Source organism: Polypterus senegalus, chromosome 16, assembly GCF_016835505.1.
Source record: "Polypterus senegalus isolate Bchr_013 chromosome 16, ASM1683550v1, whole genome shotgun sequence".
Taxonomy (NCBI): Eukaryota; Metazoa; Chordata; class Cladistia; order Polypteriformes; family Polypteridae; genus Polypterus; species Polypterus senegalus.
Window position 1 is genome coordinate 86999670 of NC_053169.1, and position 20490 is coordinate 87020159.

Below are 20490 nucleotides of genomic sequence, written 5' to 3' on the forward strand. Positions count from 1 at the left end.
GTTTCAGTGGCACAGTAGCAGCTTCCCTTGTCAAGATACCCGAGTTTCTGTTTAATTGCATTACAGATTTATCTCACTAGTAAAGAATGTGTTATCCTTATATCTAATTAATTGTACTCTTTTAAAATCACCTGAACCTAATTACAACAGAAAAAAAAAAAATCATTTATGCTGAAAAAGAGTCTTTGTCAGTAAAGACCTCTAATTTTGTAACACTGCTGTGGGAAAGGGCAGCGTTTGAGCCAGTTGGTCAGTCCACCCATACTCACAATTCGTGGTTTGAATGGTGGCTTGATTTTGCGTTGTTCCAGCTGCACCCAGTCAATCTCTTTGAAGAATGGATGTTGCTTGATGGCATCTTCCCCACCTTGTGAGGCCACACAACCCAGCCTCTTATTGGGACTTTTTGTCATAAACTGAAAGAAAAGAACATTTCTTGAGGTTCAAAACAGACAAACAAGCACTCTTTATTTCACTTAGCACTTCAACATGTAAAAATGGTCTACACATAGGCAAAAGGAACGTTAATTATAGTTAATTATAGATACAAGATAGGAGACATGGTCTTGGGCAGAAACTTCAGTTCAGGCTTTCCAGGTTTATGTTAACACAACCTTCTCATTATCTGGGCCAGTGCTCCTCGAATTCAGACCTGTGGCTGCAGGTTTATATTCAAACCAGTTTACAGGTCAGTAGGTCAGTCTTAACATCTTTTCTTCTTTTATTTTGTATTCGTGCAAATGTGCTAGTGTGATATCTACATTTAGAATAAATGGATATTTTTGACATTGCTTTAAACGCTTAACTTTCACTTACCATATTCCTTTTGAATGACCTTTTTCTGTGGGGTTTGCTCCCTTAATTGTTACCAAGTAGTGCATATTAAGCCAATGTCACATTACACAACGTCATGGGGTATGTCACACTTGCCGACTGCCGTTGCTGATCTTGTTGACAGACCATGTAAATTCCTGTGACTGAAAATTGCTGGGCATGTCACATTTAGTGACTCTGTGCCAACATTCGAGCGTTACCTCACAGAGTTGCCACTGTACAAACAGTTAACAGCAATAGCAAGTTCAATTGCAGTTTCTGAAAAAAACTTTTTTTTTTTTTTATTTCATTTCTGTCATGGTACATAAAGGTATCAATTCTTGTGCTTCTTCACCTCAGCTCTGCATTTGACACCATATCTCATTAGATACTTTTGAAACAACTAGCTAGTTTTGGAGTCTGTGGCCTTGTCCTCCAATGGTTTTCTTCCTACCTCACTAATAAGAGGCAATTTGTTCAAATAAAGGGCTTTAAATCTGAGAATCCAGTCGTGACTCAGGGAGTTCCACAAGGTTCTGTTTTGGGGCCGCTTATTTGTCTCATTCATATCTTCTATTAGGTAATATCTTTTGGCACCAAGGTATTAAATTTCATTGTTACACTGATGACACACAGCTATATCTATCCACTAAATCCTCTTCTGTTTTCCCTCCAGATATTCTTATGGCATGTCTCCAAGACATAATAAAGTCATGGATGACTCTCAGTTTTCTCCAACTATATAAATAAATAAAACTGAGATGCTTCTCATTGGTTCTAAATCCACACTTGCTAAGGTTAACTATTCTTCTATTTTAATTCACAATATTAACACAAACATCTCTTCCCAGGTTAACAGCCTGGGAATCATTCTAGATAGTACTCTCTATTTTTCTTCCCATATACTGTAAGTAATGTTTCTTGGGCTGCCTTCTTCCATCTACGAAACATTTCTAGACTTTGTCCTGTTCTTACCCAACACAGTACTGAAGTATCGGTTAATGCCCGAGTCACCTCACGTATAGATTACTGTAATGCTATTCTATCTGGCATCCCACAAAAACATACCAATCGCTTACAATTTATTCAAATTTCTGCTGCCAGGATAATAACCTGCTGTTCTAAATCCACTGAACATATCACACCGATTCTCTCTCAACTTCTCTGGCTCCCTACAGCATAACTACAGCATACAATACTAAATCCCGCTCTGAACATTTTAAAGCTCTCCACAACCTCACTGATCTCCTCCAGACTGACACTCGTCTCGCTCACTCAGATCCTCATCTGCAGCTCGACTTTCTGTACCACACATCAAACTCTGTGCTATGGGAGCTCGAGCGTCCTCTCCTTGCGCTCCTCAACTCGGGAATTCTCTTCCCTCTCATATACGTCAGCTCAAATCCAACAACACATTTTAAAACTGCCCTCAAGACTTATCTTTTCCAACTGGCATATCAACTTTGAATTTTACACTGTTACTGCCTGTTATCTTTGTTTGTTTGCTCCTTGATTTATCGTTCAATTTGTTTTTTTTTAATGTTTAATTTCATTGTAAGGTGACCTTGAGTGTTAAGAAAGACGCCTATTAAATAAAATGTATTATTATTATAAAACATGAGCCATCAGCCAGGTGAGCTTCTATTCCGTTTGCAAGGTCCCAAACACCTATGTACTTTATTCTTCATTGTTGCAGTCTGTGAATTGTACTTCAGGATAAGCGTTCATTTGTTTCAAGCTCTCATGCACACAAAGCCCATCACACAAGCCTGTTTGATTTTTGTCAGGGCGAGTTGTGGAACAGCTGCAGTTAATCGTTGGGTATGTCACATTAGGTGACGGTCTTCATGGGAGTGCACCACTGACTGCCTCCAAGTCAGTAAGGAGGCTTCAACTGAAAATTGTTGGACTGGAAAAGTTGTATAATATGATATGGCCTTTAGGGACACTGAATGATAAAGAGGAGTCACATTCACTTGCATGCTAACAGTAACAGAATTCTCAGTTCAAGTTGTATTGTATCCCGCCAGATGTTTTCATTAATGCCTTTAAAACCAACCAAGCATCTTCACCAGTGTTGTATCATGGTGTGTGTCTTTCTCTGTCCCATTAATCTCTGGAGTGAGCATTTACATGTCCAAGTTTAGCGCCAGGCTGGGTGATGCATTAAGGCATTCTGGATACATTAAAGCACACATAGATAACCATAAACAAGGCAAGGCTAAGTGATTAAAGACATTGGCTAAGAGACTGCTGTGCAGTACATCCATGTTAGTCATACACAAAAGTAGACATGGGCCACAGATGCAAAACATGTGAGACACTTCCATCTTAAACTGGCATCATCATCAATGTTTTCTGTTAAATGGGAGTAAAAGCAACTTCCTCATTTGTCAATCATTCTCTGGGGTGTCTGAATGACTTTAGCCTGGGAATTGAACAGCCTGTCCTAATGAAAGCGAACTTCTGAGCTTATTACACATATTGACACTGAGCAATGTCATTAACTATAAAGGATGCCAATCAAAGACATTTTATCTCATAATATGTGACCCACTCATGTAGTACACACAGAAATTTCCTTCTTTCTCATATACATGATGGGCTACAACAGGGGTCCTCAATTACTGTCCTAGAGAGCCACAGTAGCTGCAGGTTTTGGCTTCTAACAATTTCTAAACTAAAACTCGTATGTTTGCTGCTCAGGCCCCATTGGGGCTTAATTTTAGCAACTCCACTTGTTACAATTTGGGTGGCATGGTGGCACAGTGGTAGTGCTGCGGCCTCGCACTAAGGAGACCTGGGTGTGCATGTTCTCCCCATTTTTGTGTGGGCTTCCTCCCACTATCCGAAGACATGCAGGTTAGGTGAACTGGTAATGCTAATTGACCCGTGTGTGTGTGTGTGTGTTCACCCTGTAATGGACTGGCACCCTGTCCAGGGTTTGTTCCTGACTTGTGCCCTGTGCTAGTTGGGATAGGGTCTGGCACCCGCTTCATGAACCTGGTCTGGATTAAGTGGGCTAGAAAATAACATTACTTGTTACAATTCTGCATCCTTCATTCAGCTGCATTGAAGTTGTTATTGTTTCTGCTTTCTTAAAAAGTTCCAGTTAAAAATGAGACATAAATGGCACCCACCGGCTCAACAGCCAACTTGGCCCCATTTCCAGCTGTGTATATGCATCAGGAAGTATCCGAGTTAGTAAAATGTTTAGTAATAAATGGGAGAGAAAAGGGAAGGACTGAGAAGTAGAAATCTAGTCCACAAAAAAAAAAAATGGATAATGTCCTCAGAAAAAAAATATACATTGTGATCAAGAGAGTTTTAACTGGCCAATTTATAAAAACACTAACAAGCCATATACTGTAATTAAATAGAGAGTTTAATTTTTAGCAAGGACTGACTTCTAATTAGCAAACTTGCTGAAATCAGGACCTGCAAGAACTGCAGCCCCACCAGAGCTACAATTGAGGACCCCTACACTACAATCTTGTGCAAAGCATCGTTACAATTGGAAAAAGAATGAACCATGGCAAATGTCAACGTAAAAATGCTGTAGTGTGCAGAAAATATAAACAATCATTAATGTGACCCTCTGATTTGTGCTTTTAAGGTGGATGCTGCAGATATACGGTATACAGGATGATGTCGTAGTGTTATGTTCTCTGTAGGCTGTTTTGTTGTTTTTATGTTCTATACTCCTCGGTTCAGCTTAATTTAGCTACAAATATAAACATACTTTAGCTTGTACTACGAATAATAGGAATAAACTTCAAAACAAAGCAGAAGATGAATGTCATAAACAAAATATTTTATTTTGTATAACCAAGAACTTACCAAAAGAGGAAAGAAAGTATATTAAACTGTTTATTTAAATAGAACAATAAAAAGATTAGTTACTACCCCCAGGATATTCACAGACTGTTGCATCGAGATACCCAGCTCTTACACCTTTGCTCTCAGCCAAGTCACCTTGGCACAGCTGGAGCACCGCTGACAAGTTGTACCCGAGACTCTATTTATGACGATGTACAGCCTTCCTGTGCCTTGACGGCAGTGTATCAATAAGCTAAATCTCTCTATATAAAAGTCAATGTGTGTGTGTGTGTGTATGTTCCAGCATCACGTCCAAATGGCTGGAGTGATTTTCATGAAACTTGGTACACGTGTTTCTCATTTGTTGACTGTAAGGTGAAATCAGCCCTAACCCCACCCCTTTCTGAGTAGGGTGGGGGTGATCTTACGGTCTTGTATGTATGTTATAATCCAGTTGACACTCAGAATGACCACCAGAGGGCGAACTGGAGGTGACTGCCAGCATTCTTTATGTTTGAGTGCCACCGCGCCCCTGTTGCTTTTGAAATTAAATAAGAGTTGGCTGGTTCCGAGCGTCAACTGGATGATAACATACATACAAGACCACAAGACAAGGACATTAGTGAGTCTTCATTGTTTGTTCATTTATTTTTAAAGTTGTGTTTTTTTTTTAATTATACTTTTCTCAAACAATTAAAAAAAAAAAAAAACACTTTATTTTCCTCCCGGGCAATGCTGGGTATTTCAGCTAGTTGGTATTAAAAGTGTGATTTTTCTCTAGTGTTTAACAGTTTGTCCTTTATTGCCTCTTTTAACACATATGTGTATTATTTTGGGCTAGCAGCAAGCAGTGGGTTAAAGAAGTTATTTTTCCACCTTTGTACAAAAAACCCGATGTAAAGAAACAGAGCAGAGCATTGGCGTGAAAAATGAACATTGACTGAAGCCCAGTCAACCAACCATACTCAATGGCTGCCTTCACCTCTAAGAGTTTCTTTTGGTTCCTTATTGGAATTCAGTTTATGTCTAACATTTTCAAACCTTCTTGATCTAATTCAGGGTTTCAGTGGCTGATTCACATTTTATTTGTTCTTTTATTTTATTTTTTTTGTCTGTGATGATATTTATTGCCGAAACATTTTACAGTACTTTTATTTTTTAAAGGATGTATCATTTACACTGCTTCACTGTGCCACGTTTAAGCATACTGCAAGCTGATTTTAAGGATAAGCTGTTAAAACGAGCTTGCTGGTGGCTGACAGTTTATCAATGTTGAAAGAGAGTCCAGAAGGGCTCATGGGTGCTCTCTCCCACAAAACAAACTGGGGGGAAAAGCTTGTGAAGGCTTGAGGTCAGCTAATTATATAGCAACCTACCGACAAGAGCACACAATGCAAGGAAACCAAGGGATCCAGTCTGAATGCCACTGCTTTGACTCCTGCTGATTTCCACAGCCTTTCCTGTTCAACAGTTCAGTGGTGGCTTCCCTGAATGGGCCAGCAGCTGTGCATCGTACGTCTTAATCTGTCAGAACCATACAGATGTATATCTAAATTGTAAGGATTAAAGTGGTCATGTAGCTGTCCTTATGCTCCTCAGGTAAGGTGTAAAAGTTTGATGGAGACTTGGGTCTTTGACAAAATTCATATATTGTTACTGTCATTGAACAAAGTATTACTAGCCACCTAAATAAGCAACTGGGCTGAACATGTTTCTTCTATCTGTATGTTTCATGCTGCCATGATCTGCTTTCATTCATCCATCCGTCTTCTGAATCCTTTTTTTGTCCAATTACGAGGTCAGTGGAAGTGTGCGTTGAGTCAAATATGGGGAGATAATCCTCTGTATGGCACACATAGTTACACATACACACACACACACAAACAAACAGAAGGCCAGTTTACAGCCAAAGATATCTTTGGGATAGAAAAGGTAGTTAGGGAAAGGTGTGCAAACTTGCAGTAAAGTATTTGGTCTAACGGTCAAGCCCAGGTTCCTGGAGATCCGGAGGAGCATCTCTAACGCCTATACCCCAGTCTTCCCAAATCTGCACTTGACTACATTTTTTAACAAAACAGCTCAAATGTCTGTCAAAGCTGGAGAAGGAGCAATGCTAACAATAATCAAGTTACACATGGCTAGTTAGCAGTCCTTATGAAGACTATATTGTTATAGTTTTGATGCTGGGTACTCAGAAACTTACCGCTTTCAGGATGCTCACGGCCTCTTTGCTCAGCCAGACGGGATAGAGAACATCATCATGCAGGATAGATTCAAACAGGTCATCTTCATTGTCTGCTTCAAAGGGAGGCTGGCCAGCCATCATCTCGTACATTAGGACACCTAAGGCCCACCAGTCCACAGATGGGCCATACTCCAACTCCTGGAGGATCTACAACATGATAAGAGAGGACATGGTCTGCTTCAGCCACTGAACAAGTGAAATATGCTTTGTGAAAAAAACAACAGCTCAAAATGATGTTCTGTTTCTTTATAGACAGTTCTAACAACCTTACCTCAGTACAGAGCTGCTTTGTTTCTCTTGAGACGTCACAGTTTTCAGGAACTATTTGGAAATTTGCCCTTAACTGTTCTGATGCTTTCTTTTGCTTTTGTTTGATAAACTTCCTGTCTCACTCCACCACACTACCGTTCATTTTCACTTCCCAGCAAAGGTTTGAGCTACAGGATGCAGATGAGCACTATGATTCATCCAAGATCATTAGTCAGCTTATTAAATTACAACATGAAATTTCTTTGAGTTTTACATTCTTTCTATTGTAGTACTTGCGATGTGTCAGGTAAGCCTGCACAGTTTTTTGAACACTAACTTTTTCTCAGTTTTATTGTCTGTTCTTTCCCATTGGCTCCCCTCCCGAAATGGTGGCACCAGGCTCTGGAAAAATTTGACTATAATATGACCTCCATTAAAATTCCCTGTTTTTCCCTCTCTCTCTCTCATTGTTTACCACGACATGTCTCACTCATTGGTTAGGTAACAAAGGGCACATGCTCCTTCCAACCCATAATAATACCTCAGGTGCAATGTAGTCAGGTGTCCCACAAAACGTCATTGTTGTGACTCCGTTTAGAATCCCCTCTTTGCACATCCCAAAGTCTGCCAGTTTGCAGTGTCCTTCAGCATCCAGAAGGATGTTATCCAGTTTCAAGTCTCTGAATAAGAAACAAAACACAAAAAGGCAACTTTACTTCCAGCCGGAGTTACAAATTTACCCTGCCTTGTGACATCAAATGGACAATAAAGTAAAAAAGCAGAAAGAGACATAATTACAATTTTCAAAGCTTTCAGATACCCTGCTGCAAACTTAAGTTGAGTTCCACTGACACACCATTAAAGATATGTCACCAAAGCACATGCCCAGTAACATTGTCCCTGTCCACCATACAAAACAGGCTTTTTGGACTATGTCAGGCCTGCAAGTGAATGCACACAGCTTAACTGAGCGGTAAAGTAGGGACATGTGGTGGTGACGGTAATGAAATGCATGGTCAGATCAGCTCACCTTCCTGGACACGTCCCCGTTCATTTTCTAACATTCTTTACATGGCAGCACTGCACACGAGGCACCACAGGACACATTATCACCCCAACCTACTTCAGAGGTGCCAGTTACCTTTAAAAGCACTATATACATAAAATGTAATATTACTGTTTACATGCATGTCTTAGAGATGTAGGAGTAAAATCCTAAAACCTTTGAAATGGCCAACAAGGATTCAAAGCACATAGGCAGTGCCTGACCTGAAATTTGAATACAAGACACATTTGTTTCCCAAGTGGGGAATGGCAGGCTATGTGAAGTAGGGATGAATGGGGGGCAGTGAGGAGATGGTTCTTACTTTTTTAATACTTCTTAAATTTCAGTTGTGGTCCGATTCTGTCTTAGCCTGAGATAAATGTCCGCACTAAACAGTCCTGCAGCTTTTCTATGACATCAATATATGTGCCTCTATGTTATCTGCCTGTCCAGACAAAATCAGACACTGCTGTGGTACTGCCAGGAGTGTTGCCTTGGCTCCAGTTTTTGAGTTTGTATTTAAACATTACTTTGTATATTTTGTTATTAATTCTGTATTTCATTGTATTTATATCATATGATGTTGTTTACTAATTACTTTACCATTTTGTATTACTTCTCTACCCTGTCTCCTTAAACCGGTGGCCAAGGGGGCAGGGCCACCTGATGAAACAACTGGGCGACTGACCCAGCAGTGTAAATGAAGACGTTTCGGTTCTCACAACAGCTTTCGCATTCTGGGTTGATTCCTAATTGTTGGAATGATTAGTGTTGCTTGGAGTTTTTGGCTCTCACCCCTACTTCATCTAAGTTATTGTGTTTCTTGAGTTTGGGGTTGTGAAATCCTTGTCAATTTTTATCCTTTATTTTGAAGACTTTTTCAAACGTTTTTGCCATTTTTGTTGATGCATCATTACAGCTCTGGCAGACACTTGCAGCATGTATAGACATTTACACGTGACAGAGGCAGATCTAGACCTTCAAGTATCTTATAAAAAAATTACAGGAAACTACAGACCACTGGCAAAATATAGAAAGGCGGCTCAATTAGCACACAGACTGCACAATGTTGTGGAACTTGGGGTTCCCTCAACATATTAATTCTCAAAATGGCCAATAAAACGGGTTAAACAATCAAAGCATGGCTAGTTACAAAAAAAACGGGCAAACATGGGATCTTTATAAATAAAATATGCATTTTTACAAAATGCTCTGTGGCACAAAATAAGCCTTGAGGAGCAGAAAGGCAATACCTTCAAAACAGGTACTCCCAAAAACAATCATGGTCCCAATACGAAATCCCAAGAATGGTCAAAATACAAAGCCCAGAAATTCACGCAAGCACAAGAAAGCATAATGAAACTCGCCAAGGCCAGCAAATTCAACTAACCACAAAGGACTGTGGGTATTCATTAGCCTTTACAGGGCTGAGGGCAGTCCCTTTAGGTGACGGGCAAGTGGTTGTGCCTCATGGGGGCCCATCAACAAAACACACAGTACATAGAACAAACTAAATGATTAACAATGATTAAAAAAACTAACAAAAAGGGACATTTGAACACCAGCCGGGAGGTGGCTGAAGCAACACACACAAGTGGAGTGGATGACTTCTTTAGTCTCACTTCAGTTCTTCCTTTCCACTTCTTCTACTAAACAGCACCCTTTGGACTGGCCAGACATCTTAAACTGTGTGTTCTCATGCTAAGTTAACGCACCAAGAAGAAAGCAGGGATGGAGTTGTCCTTCCCATTAGACCTACAATGCAAAACTTTATATATCTGAAGATATTATTTACTTAAGATTTTCAATCCTTGCAAAAACATTTTTAAGCCAAGATTTGGTAAGCTGTTCCCTGTCACCTCATGTTGCTCGTTTCCTTCAGGCCTCTTTAAGCACAACCAAATCCAGGTCTTCCATAAACTTCAAAGATAAAAACAGATGCCCACCCCCATCAACAGACAACAAAGAGCCTAATTGAATTGTGTCCTGGTACGGTACATGCTCTACACAGCTTGCGCCAATCTGTGATTTGCCTCAAGTCCAATAGCCAGCAATAATCGCTGACACTGAGCATTTCCTCCTGGCTAAACCAGGATGGCTGGGAAGACCTCTCTGACCTTACTAAAAAAAAAAAATGCTTTTGGCAGCATCAGAAAGCAGAACAACAGAGCAAGTGCACAGATGGAAAGGGCTTCACTAATCATGCATGGTTTGAAGCGTTTCCTGGACTTATGCAGGTCTTTTTTTCCATTACGTACACAGTACAGAGTGTTACAGGCCTTCAACCGGAGGCTGAGCTTCGACGGTGAAAGGTGACAAACATGTCAAGAGCACATCTTATTACACCGACTGGTGCCACTGCCTAAAGGGGGAGTGGGAGAATTAATGAGACACCAACATGCGAGGAACGTGCAAGGCCTGCTGGTGTTCACTGCCTGACTTGTCCACTATATTTAAAGAGAATGGCACTTGTGTGTCCCACAGGGGTACGTGCTCCCTGGGAATGAGGAGTGTTAAACATTTTTTTATTTTTTTTAAGAACTGCAGCACAAATTTTAACTTGTGCACAATGCTTTGTCAGAGATGGCTGGGGTGGCGACCCGGCCGGGACACCCAGGAGGACCGGAGGAGGGCTTGCGCCTTCCCCAGACCATCTGGGGGCGACCACCCTGGTTCCTTTGGGGGCCACGGGTACACAGCTTTGAAGCTCCACCCTGTAGGGGCCCGTGGTCACAGCCAGGGGGACCCCCGGACCCCAAGAAGTGCTGGGGGGAAGAGGAGCAGGGACACCCGGAGTGCTTCCGGGGATACAGCCAGCACTTCCGCCACACGGGGGCGTGTCGGTGGGAGATTGCCGGGAAGCACCAGGAGTACATCCGGGTGTGCATAAAAGGGGCCGCCTACCTTCATTCTGGGCGAGAGTCGGGAGTGGAGTGGACTGAGCTTGTTGGAGGAGGCTAAGAGGCGGCCTGAAGAGGAAGAAAGGCATTGTGTGGCCAGGACTTTGGGGACTTGTGGGGTTTGTGTGGCACTTATGAACTTTGTACATAGTAGTGTAAATAAATGTGTTTGTGGGTGACATGAACGTGTCTGCCTGTCTGTGTCCGGGCCAGCCTCCACAGCTTTCAGTAACCACGGCCAGCTTGTTAAAATGTATGTCATTTTCTCAAGGGTGCTCAGCCTTTTGGATAACACTGTATATAATGTGCTGTAAAATGCAACATTCACTCCTACATTGTAATGGCATCATTTTATACAAACATATCGCCAAAGAGAAGCCAACAGAACAGTACAGTTGTTGCCCGCAGTTCTTTAGTGGGGTCTTCCTTAATTGCATTTCCATCTTTTGGCAGAGTGTGGAGACATTGTTCTTGGCACAGAGTCGATGCCACCTCTGTGCCAGCGGTGCTGCTAGCTTTGAGGCTTCCTGACTGGCCTTATATACGCTTTCTTCACTGACCAATACCATCCATAGATTAGGCTCTACTCATACCAAATGAGCATAATAAGTGAGCTATCTGCAGGGTCTTCTGACCAGTGCTATACGTGGATAAGGCTGCCATCCCCAAAATATAGCACATTCTTTCATTATCTGTGAACATGCACAAAATCTTCAACTTGTAGAAAATTGTATATGTTACTAGTTATGCTACCCATTTAAGATGGACAGAAATCCAAGTAATCAACATAGACCTCAGTGTTATGCAGTGCATGTCTCTGTGATATGCTATTTGGTATGGGATTTGTAAAAGCAGAGTTAAATGTTTGTGATGTGCCATCTGTTGGAATGACAAATACAATACATTTTATTACTAAAAATGTTTGTGATGCTCCACCTTTTGGAATGACAGATGTATAGCATCCAGACAGACACACAGATAAGACTCTGTAATAGAGTTTTACAATTTATTAAATAGGACTCATCATACTTAATCTGTGTGTTTTATTTTACATAAGGATAAACTGTGTGACCAAGAGTATAGCTATATTATAGGGCTTATAAGTGAAAACTAGCCTTACTTTAAATTGTGCGCATTTAAGTAAGAGTTTAGTAAAAAGCTATAAAGAAAGTTAAATGCAGCACAGGGCAAGACGTGGGGACAAGCAGGTGATTTAGCTCAGCGGTGAGAGGCATCTCTCTGTACCCTGGTTAAGGCATTTGTAAACTGAGGTAGGCAGCCTCCATGGCTCTGTTTGATTTGTGTAGCCCTTTCAGGGGAAGTGTGCAGGGGCAGCGACCCCCTGGACCCTGTGAAGTGATTTTTCCTTGCTCTGTTTTGAATCCAGTGTCACAAGCCTTAGCCATATTGGTTGATTTGGATGTCATGGGCTGTACATGTGAATCAAGGCTAATAATTTAGGAACCATAGAAGTTAACATGCCATTCCTGGACAATTTGACACCCCAAAACAGACACTTATTTTATTAAGGTGGATACTGTAGAAATATGTGTATTTATCCTAAACCATGCTCACAAATCACGATATCTTAGTTTGTTTCAACTATGGTTACAGTTTGTACTTGTGCTGACAAAATAAAGCCAAAACCAAAGGGTAAAAGAAACAGAAATTCATAATAACATTTCATTAAAAAAAAATCAGAAACTGACATGATGTTATGCAATTAAACAATGTGAACGATTGAAGTGTTTTTTGGAATTATTCTTGACATGGACTTCTGATAAAGGATAGCAAACGCCAGGCGGGATGAAAGCCCGTGTTAAAACCTCCAATATACTTCACAGACAGGCTGAACTCCACATCCACTAATACAATAATAAAAAAAGTGGACGTGCACCGCCATCTCGGAACAAGCGAAACCCACTGCGGTGCTCGACCGCCTAAAGTAAAACCCATTCGTTCATCAGCTGCCCTCTCCTCATTTCAAGTAAAAACAGTCTCACAGCCTAAAAGGTCTGAAAATCAATAACAGGAAGTTCATTTCCAGAGTTTGTCCTATTCAGTGGAGTCTAAGCAGGGTGGGGTGCCATGGCTGGCGAGGGTGTACTTCCCAGCAGACTGCCGGCTTGTTTGCAGCAGAATGAGGACTAAATGCTAATCTGAAGTATCCAGCAGGTGCCAACAGGCCCCCATGTGTAAATCTGATTAAAAACCAAACAAAAACTAGACATTGTTAGCAAAGGTGTCCTCCTATGAACTTGAATCTCGGACTGAGGGTCAAATACAAGTAAAGATGGCAAGATGATCAGTTTAGGGTTTGTTTGTTTGGGGTTTTTTTCCCCATTATTTTCAACAGGCAGATCTGCTTGCCTTTTGCAGAGACCACTAGAAAAACAGGGAATCCTTGGGGAATGACAGCACCTCACCACTGCAGATCATGTTGGCAAGTCAGGGCAAATTCCACGCGTGCTTTTTAAAGTATTCTGATCATGCCAGCCTATTTCCTTTTAGTGAGATCTTGTTTGCATCAGAGTGTTCCTAGTGCTGGAAGGCTCTTTTGGAATAAACATTGGGCAGCGGCACCTTGTAGACGTCCCTTTAATGAGCCGCCTGAAAGAATGTCACTTTCCTGTACCACGCTTCATTTTCTGCATTTTAAGCAGGAGGTCGCTGCAGCCCACCACCTCTTTGTCATTTGTGCTGAACACTGCAGTATCTTGTTGGATTTATCCCTCTGTAGTCAACCTGTATTGCTTTGAATCAAAGGGGTTTCAGGCAAAAGCCCACATTCATCGTTATGTTACAGCCAAGGTTTGGCTATTTTCCTTTCTATTTTTGATTTTGAAGTATTACTTTTTATGTGTTTGCAGGTTTTATGTCATTTTCCTTAATATTGTTAGGTTTATTTGACATTTATATATTGTGTACACATGTAGGATAGTCTGTGTTTTATGTGGGTAGGACCACCATCACATCACTGCTGAAGGCCCAGCTTTGTGTGTCAGAGCGACTCCCTCACAGCTTCATTGCCGACAGTGTTTGTTAAAACCTCTCCACTCAGAGAGGCTGACAACTGTTGTACTTTGTTTTTTTGCAATTTTTATGCTCCTGCCTTTTTCGATTTTTCTATTGGATTTCAGAACTGGACTTTGCAGGTTAATTAATTTTTCCCTTTCATTGACCTTGTCCTTCCAAGCCAGAGGTTTTATGGCTTTCTCTCTCCCTTGAAGGGCATTTTGCGAATATTTATTAAAGCTACAGAGACCTCTGGTCCTCCCAAGATCAAGGTTTTAGCTCTAGTAGTGCACAGGTGCTTGATGGGAAGCGGATGGTGAAGCTGTCATTGTATCCCAGTCAGCAGCCATGACACCTGCTCAATCTTTTTGCCTATGCAATTTGCAGCAAGAAAGACCCCAATAGCTCTGCAAAGGCCGCAGCGCTCATTCTTCTTCTTCCTACCACATAATCAATCAGTTTCTGCATTTTGTCTCACGTTCGGCAGATCCCACCCCAGTAGGTTTGCAAGTACCAGCAGGTTCCTCATAGCAGAAGGCAGTGCTGTCATTCTTCTTCTTCTTCTTCCTATCATGTAATCGGCCTCTGCAGATATTTCTCTTGTTATCCACCGCACTTTGCCAAGAGAATGACCTGAACTCCAATGACATCACTTAGGTAGCCTGCACCTCCAATTTGTGTTACACGTTGCCATTTTACAAGTTCTCACATAACACCAAGATCAAGGTCCAGTGGTTCACGAGTTTTGTTCATGACCGACGGATAAGCCTTAGCATTTTATATAAAGAGATTTCTGAGCTCTTCAATACTGAGCTCCATTTTGCATCTTTACGGGCCCAGAAGCCTGCAGTTTGAGTTTGGGGTCAGGCTACTTGGGGTGAAGCCTTTGACTTTGGCTATTTTGAGGCCTACATCCCTTTTTGCCATTTACAGCAAGTGAAAACAGTTATCGTTTATAATGTCTGCACACTGATTTCAGTGCTGTCCTTTTTAAAAGAGCTTCTCAAGTGCACATTTATGTTATGTTAGCAAGTTATGATTACGTACTAAGATTAATCTGAGAGAGTCTTTTATTAATATTATTATTAACTACAATAGCAGGATGTAACATTATCAATTGGATAGGAGCTGACGATTGCCTATATAATGTGCCAGGCACCGTCCAGCTGTTAGTTTACTTTTAAATGTGAAGTTTTTTGAAGGGCATGAAAAAAAATTAAAAGAATTTTAATGCTCTTTTACGTGACTTCCAACCGATAAAGGAAGGCTCCAAGAGTACAAGATGTCCTAATGTTCTCTCTCTCTGGAGATTTAAGTATAAAAGTCAGCTGGCTTTGAAGAGCTTTTTTTTTTTTCTCTTCCGAAAAAGCTGGGTGTTTTCTTTAGGGACAGAAATACTTTTCAAATATGACCTTATGGAGTAAAATCCAAAAGTTCTACTTGCGAGAGCTCAGAGTCAAGTCAGCTGTTCATGAAGCTTCTCAAGGAAAGCGAAATGGCAAGCGACTGAAGAGCATTCAAGATGTCATGGCAGGCATCAGTAGAACAGCTCTGAACCATACTAACAAGCATCATTGATTCCCGGGTTCAAAATGCTTTCAGGAAGTTCCTACTCCAAAAGGAAACACAGCAAGCCAGAAACAGATCAACGTATACCTCAGCAGTGACATTTGCAGTGCACCATCTACTGGAATGCATTTTGTAATGCATGTAGTAATAAAATGCATTGCATTTGTCATTCCAACAGATGTTGTAATATCACAAATATATGTAGCAAAAAAAAAAATGTCTGTGATGTGCCATCTGTCGTAATAACAAATGCAATGCTTATGTCTGTTATATGCCATTTGGTATGGGAGTTGTAAAAGCAGTGTTATTGTTTGTGACTCACCATCTATTGGAATGACAGGTGAAGTGCTTTTTATTACCACACGTGTTAGTGATGCACCATCTGTTGGAATGACGGAGACACTGCAACCGGACAGACACTCAGATACTTATCCTTTTATTAAAGTTAATTGTAATAGTGGAGATTCTGAAGATTCAAATCACATAGCACTGACAGCCATCACAAGCATATGACCAAGAGAAATAACGCTTTCCGTTGTGCACTTTGCTCATCTAACTAAGGGTGTGCTTGGATCAATCTGCATAGTCCATCACTTAATTAAGAAAATACAGGCAATTAACACTATCAATAATTCAAAAATAAGATAACTTATAAACCCAATTGGTCTGATGAAAAATCCTTTGCAGACTTTTACTGACTTGCAGTGCTTAAGAATCCATCTGCCCTTTGCATTAAATGTAAAACTGCAGCCAAAACACGCAGACACATGCGATCACAAGCTGTGCATGGAATGCCAAAGGTGGGGATTATTAAGAGAAATGGCCTCTGTCACGGACCATTTACAGTTGTCCAGTTTCATTCTTAAGAAAGTATAACAGAACAACAAAACACTGAATAATTCAAAACACAAGTTCAGTCTGCTTTGCATATAAAGCACAAAGCAGCGTTTTGATAACCCAATTGGAGACAAACATTCATGTCCTTGAGTTCAAACATTTCAAGACAAGACTCCAGTTGACATGCACTGCATACCACCCAATATGGATGTGTGAAATTTTAAAGATTCTAACGTACAACTTCTTACGGTAAAAACAAAGAAAGCGTAATGAAACAATCTGAACTTAAACTCAGAATTCGTCATGTACAGAGTAGGGCTGCAACGATTAGTCGACGTAATCGACTACCAAAAATCGTCGATGTGGATTTTTTTATTATCGAGGCGCCATAAACAGAACCTTCAATAGAGGCTCCAGTCACAAAGAACTGCAATGCACTGCATGAACGTCTGGGAGCAGTATCGTTTGTTATTGTTTGTTAAGACTGCACACAGTCCTACCAACGAAAAACGTCTGAGGAGAAGAAGAATGTAGAGGAAAATAAACGTGGTTGCAATGGCGAGTCGGATAGAGGAGATGGAAAAAAATTGAGACAGAAACTTTCTAAAGTGTGGGAGCACTTCACCGAAAAAGAAAAAAAAGTTGAATGCAGATTATGCAAAGCGGAGCTTTCTTTTCACGGTAGCACCACCGCGATGTATGAGCATCTGAAACGCAAGCATCCTGGAGCTGTGATGTCACCGTCTATTGAGAATTTATGTTGGCGCTGTTAGTTAGTTAGTTAGGGTCAGTTCAGGAGGGGAGGGAGAGTGTGAACGAGACTGAGAAAATAAAAGTGAAAAAAGCTAACTTTTACAAGTAACAAATTTACACCCAATCTGCTCGTTATCAAATAATATTGCATTAGTGCGATGATGTTTTCTAATTGGTACTATTCAGGTCATACAATTTGCCTCTTTCTTTTTTTTCCCCCGGTGCTGCGTGCTGACACCAGAAGGCGTGAGCTTATTCATTGCTAGCAGCAGCATGCGGGTGGCCGGTTGCTTGTGCTATAACAAGTTGACCTGGCAGCAATGAAAGCTCACGTTGCTTGTGCTCCACTGACAAAAGAAAAGCGTTCATGGCTCGCCTTGCAGAGGAATATTCTTTCCTCTGCATGTCCTGGAGTCCATTGCAGACTGGGCAAGATCGGGGGGAAAAACAAATGCGGTCACTGATTACAACCACAAAAAGGTACGCGAATGAATATGAATAATATTGCATCTATGCCACAATGTTTTCCGAAATGTACTATAAGGTCATAAAATGAATAATTCCAAATATCATATATACCTGTGTCTCTGTTTTTTTGTCAGTGCGGCTTTGACATCACGCGCCATAAGGCGCATACTAATTCAGCGAAAGCAGGAACACTCAATAAAACTGAATAAAAAAAATCAAGTGACAATGAGATACGAATAAGGCAGATTCGCCAGCATTTGTGTGTCAGCTTTTGTCCATCCAGATCAGAAAATTTCTAGTTCGATTGTCTCAAAACACCACTCACATCTACAGTTATTCCCAGTTTCAGATACAAAGTAACAGCGTCAGATCTCTGGGGGGGCGGTAGTATGTATCGTGATTGTGACTAAGAGAATAAAATTGATGCAAATTAAATGTATGTGTTTATTGTATAATATTAACAATAAGAGCAACTCGCTACTCAGAACGGTAAATATACGAGGCAGGCAGGATCAAAACGGGGAACTCTTGATTAGAAGTCAGCAATTCCTACCGCCGCACCACGGAAGCTATTTTATCGTCCTTGAACCTTTTGTGAAAGTATTTATTTGATCTTTGCACTTCAGGCTTTACACATTATATAGTTTATGTCTACATTTTGTCATTTATTACTAAAATATGAAAAACATTTCAGGTTTAACGATGTATTTTTTGGTTAAGTTAAATGCACTTTAGTTTGTATCGTTTAATGTATTTCTTTTTATTGTGATGGTCACATTAATATAAAAACATCTGATTATTTTCAAATTCATATCTTTCAGTGGTTGTTATTTTAATTTGATTATTATTAATTTTAATCGTGTTAATGCAGAGACATCAGGGTGACATTCACAGATTGACAGATGTGAGCAGATGAGGTAAGACATGCACTGGAGCCCAAAACAGTATGTGCAACCACAGGTCGCAGGCATCAAAATAGTCAGGCATGAAATAATCCTGACTAATCAAAAAATAAATTGAACGATTAATCAACTACCAAAATAATCATTGGTTGCAGCCCTAGTACAGAGTTTGGGTTAGTATATTTAGAACGGCATACACTCAAATGCCAAAACAATATCTGAGTCTAAGTGTTTGCGCAGTGTAAGATTCAGGCCAGCTGGGGGCAGCAGTGAGCCACTGTACATCTTATACATGTGCCTTGTGCCTAGTCAAGTATTTACCCCCTTGGAAGAATCACAGTGCATTTAATCTGGATTTTTTACACTGATCAACAGATCTCCTAAATGTTAAAGTGAAAACATGTAGCAGTGCTACTACAGATTAAAACTTCAACTCCCAGCAGTCCTTGCAGTGGCTCTGATTGGTCTTCTGCTGAAGGTGCAGGTGCTGTTGAGGTCAAAGGAGGTCAGCGCGGCTTTTAAAAAGGGGCCGGTGACCAAAAGGAAAAAAAAAAAAAAAACAAAGTAAGTATTTTGTGTTTCAAGTTCATGTCTGTCTGTCTTCTGTTGGATTACCTCTGCTTATTCATTTTGTCCTGGGTCATTTCTTGGTTGGGGACTGGATTGACTGCTTGTCACTTGAGGACTGTCTGGGGATTTATGGACATCCTGCGAAGAAAGGAGCGCTCCTGAACCCGTCCACCTGTCTTCACCATTTCAGGAACTACAGGTAGGACTATCTTTACATTCCCATTCAATGTGTGGATCTCTGGACTATTTACCTTCATCATTACATTTCATCTATTGACATATCCCACGGACTTTATAGTGAGTGTTTATTGTTGTGGTTTGTTTTCGTGTTTGTTGTACATCACCGTAAAGGGACTGGGATGGGATTGTTGTTTTCATTATTAGTGTTAATACATTCTTTATTTGCCATTTTATCTCCGTTTGTGAGTGCGAGAAGGTCAGGCCAAGGCTATATGCGTCCCTGGAATCTCCACCATAAATAAATCACCATCTTCTCGACAGTGTGAATCTTAGCGGCACCGGGCCGCTGCAAACAGATCTCTGCAAAGAGGTCTAAATGAATTACAAATATAAAGCACTAAATAAGCGTTCACTCCCTTTAATATGACACACCTCAGTCATCACTGGTGCAGCCCATTGGCTTTTAAAAGTCCCAGAATGAGTTTAATGAAGATCACCTGTCTGGGGTTTCAGTAGACTGTAGTCTGTATGTCAACTTGTGGTGTGTCAGTGTGGTGGCCCAACCTACAGAATGAAGACAGAAGAACAATCCAAGCAGCTCCATGAAAAGAGGAATGAAAAGCACAAGTCAGGTGATGGAGACAAGAAAATTTCCAAGTCACTGTATGTGGGTCTTGAGCTTTTAGTCCATATTTGGTGTAAGCCAAACATCGGGCCTTGTGAAAGGGCACGATAACCCCAACGTGAAGCTTGGTGGTGGCAGCATCATAATGTGGATGTGGGGATGCTTCTCTCTAGCGGGCTAAACGACTTACATGGGTAGAGAGGAAAATGAATGTAGCAAAACACGGGGAAATCCTGGAGGAAAACCTGATGCAGTCTGCAAGAAACCTAAAAAACAAGACAACGATCCAAAGCATGAAGCCAAAGCTACACAGGAACAACTTAAAGACAAGAATGTGAATGACCTGGAATGGCCGAGTCAGAGTCCAGAGCTCAATCTAATTGAGAATTTGTGACTGGACTTGAAAAAGGCCGTTCACTCACAATCAACATGCAACGTGACAGAGCTTGAAAAGAACAGAGGCAAACGGCGGTGTCCAAATGTGCAGAGCTGATAGAAGA

At 40.9% G+C, this 20490-nt stretch overlaps 1 protein-coding gene across 1 annotated transcript in view; it reads right to left on the reverse strand.

The window, feature by feature from the left end:
- prkcea (protein kinase C, epsilon a) overlaps positions 1 to 20490 on the reverse strand; it is a 264352-nt gene that overhangs the window by 4195 nt on the left and 239667 nt on the right. Inside the window, exons 12-14 of the mRNA XM_039738392.1 lie at positions 7668 to 7806; positions 6836 to 7024; positions 270 to 416 (exon numbers count right to left, since the gene is read on the reverse strand). Of these exons, the coding sequence (XP_039594326.1) occupies positions 270 to 416; positions 6836 to 7024; positions 7668 to 7806 (475 nt within the window). The remainder of the gene's footprint in view (positions 1 to 269; positions 417 to 6835; positions 7025 to 7667; positions 7807 to 20490) is intronic.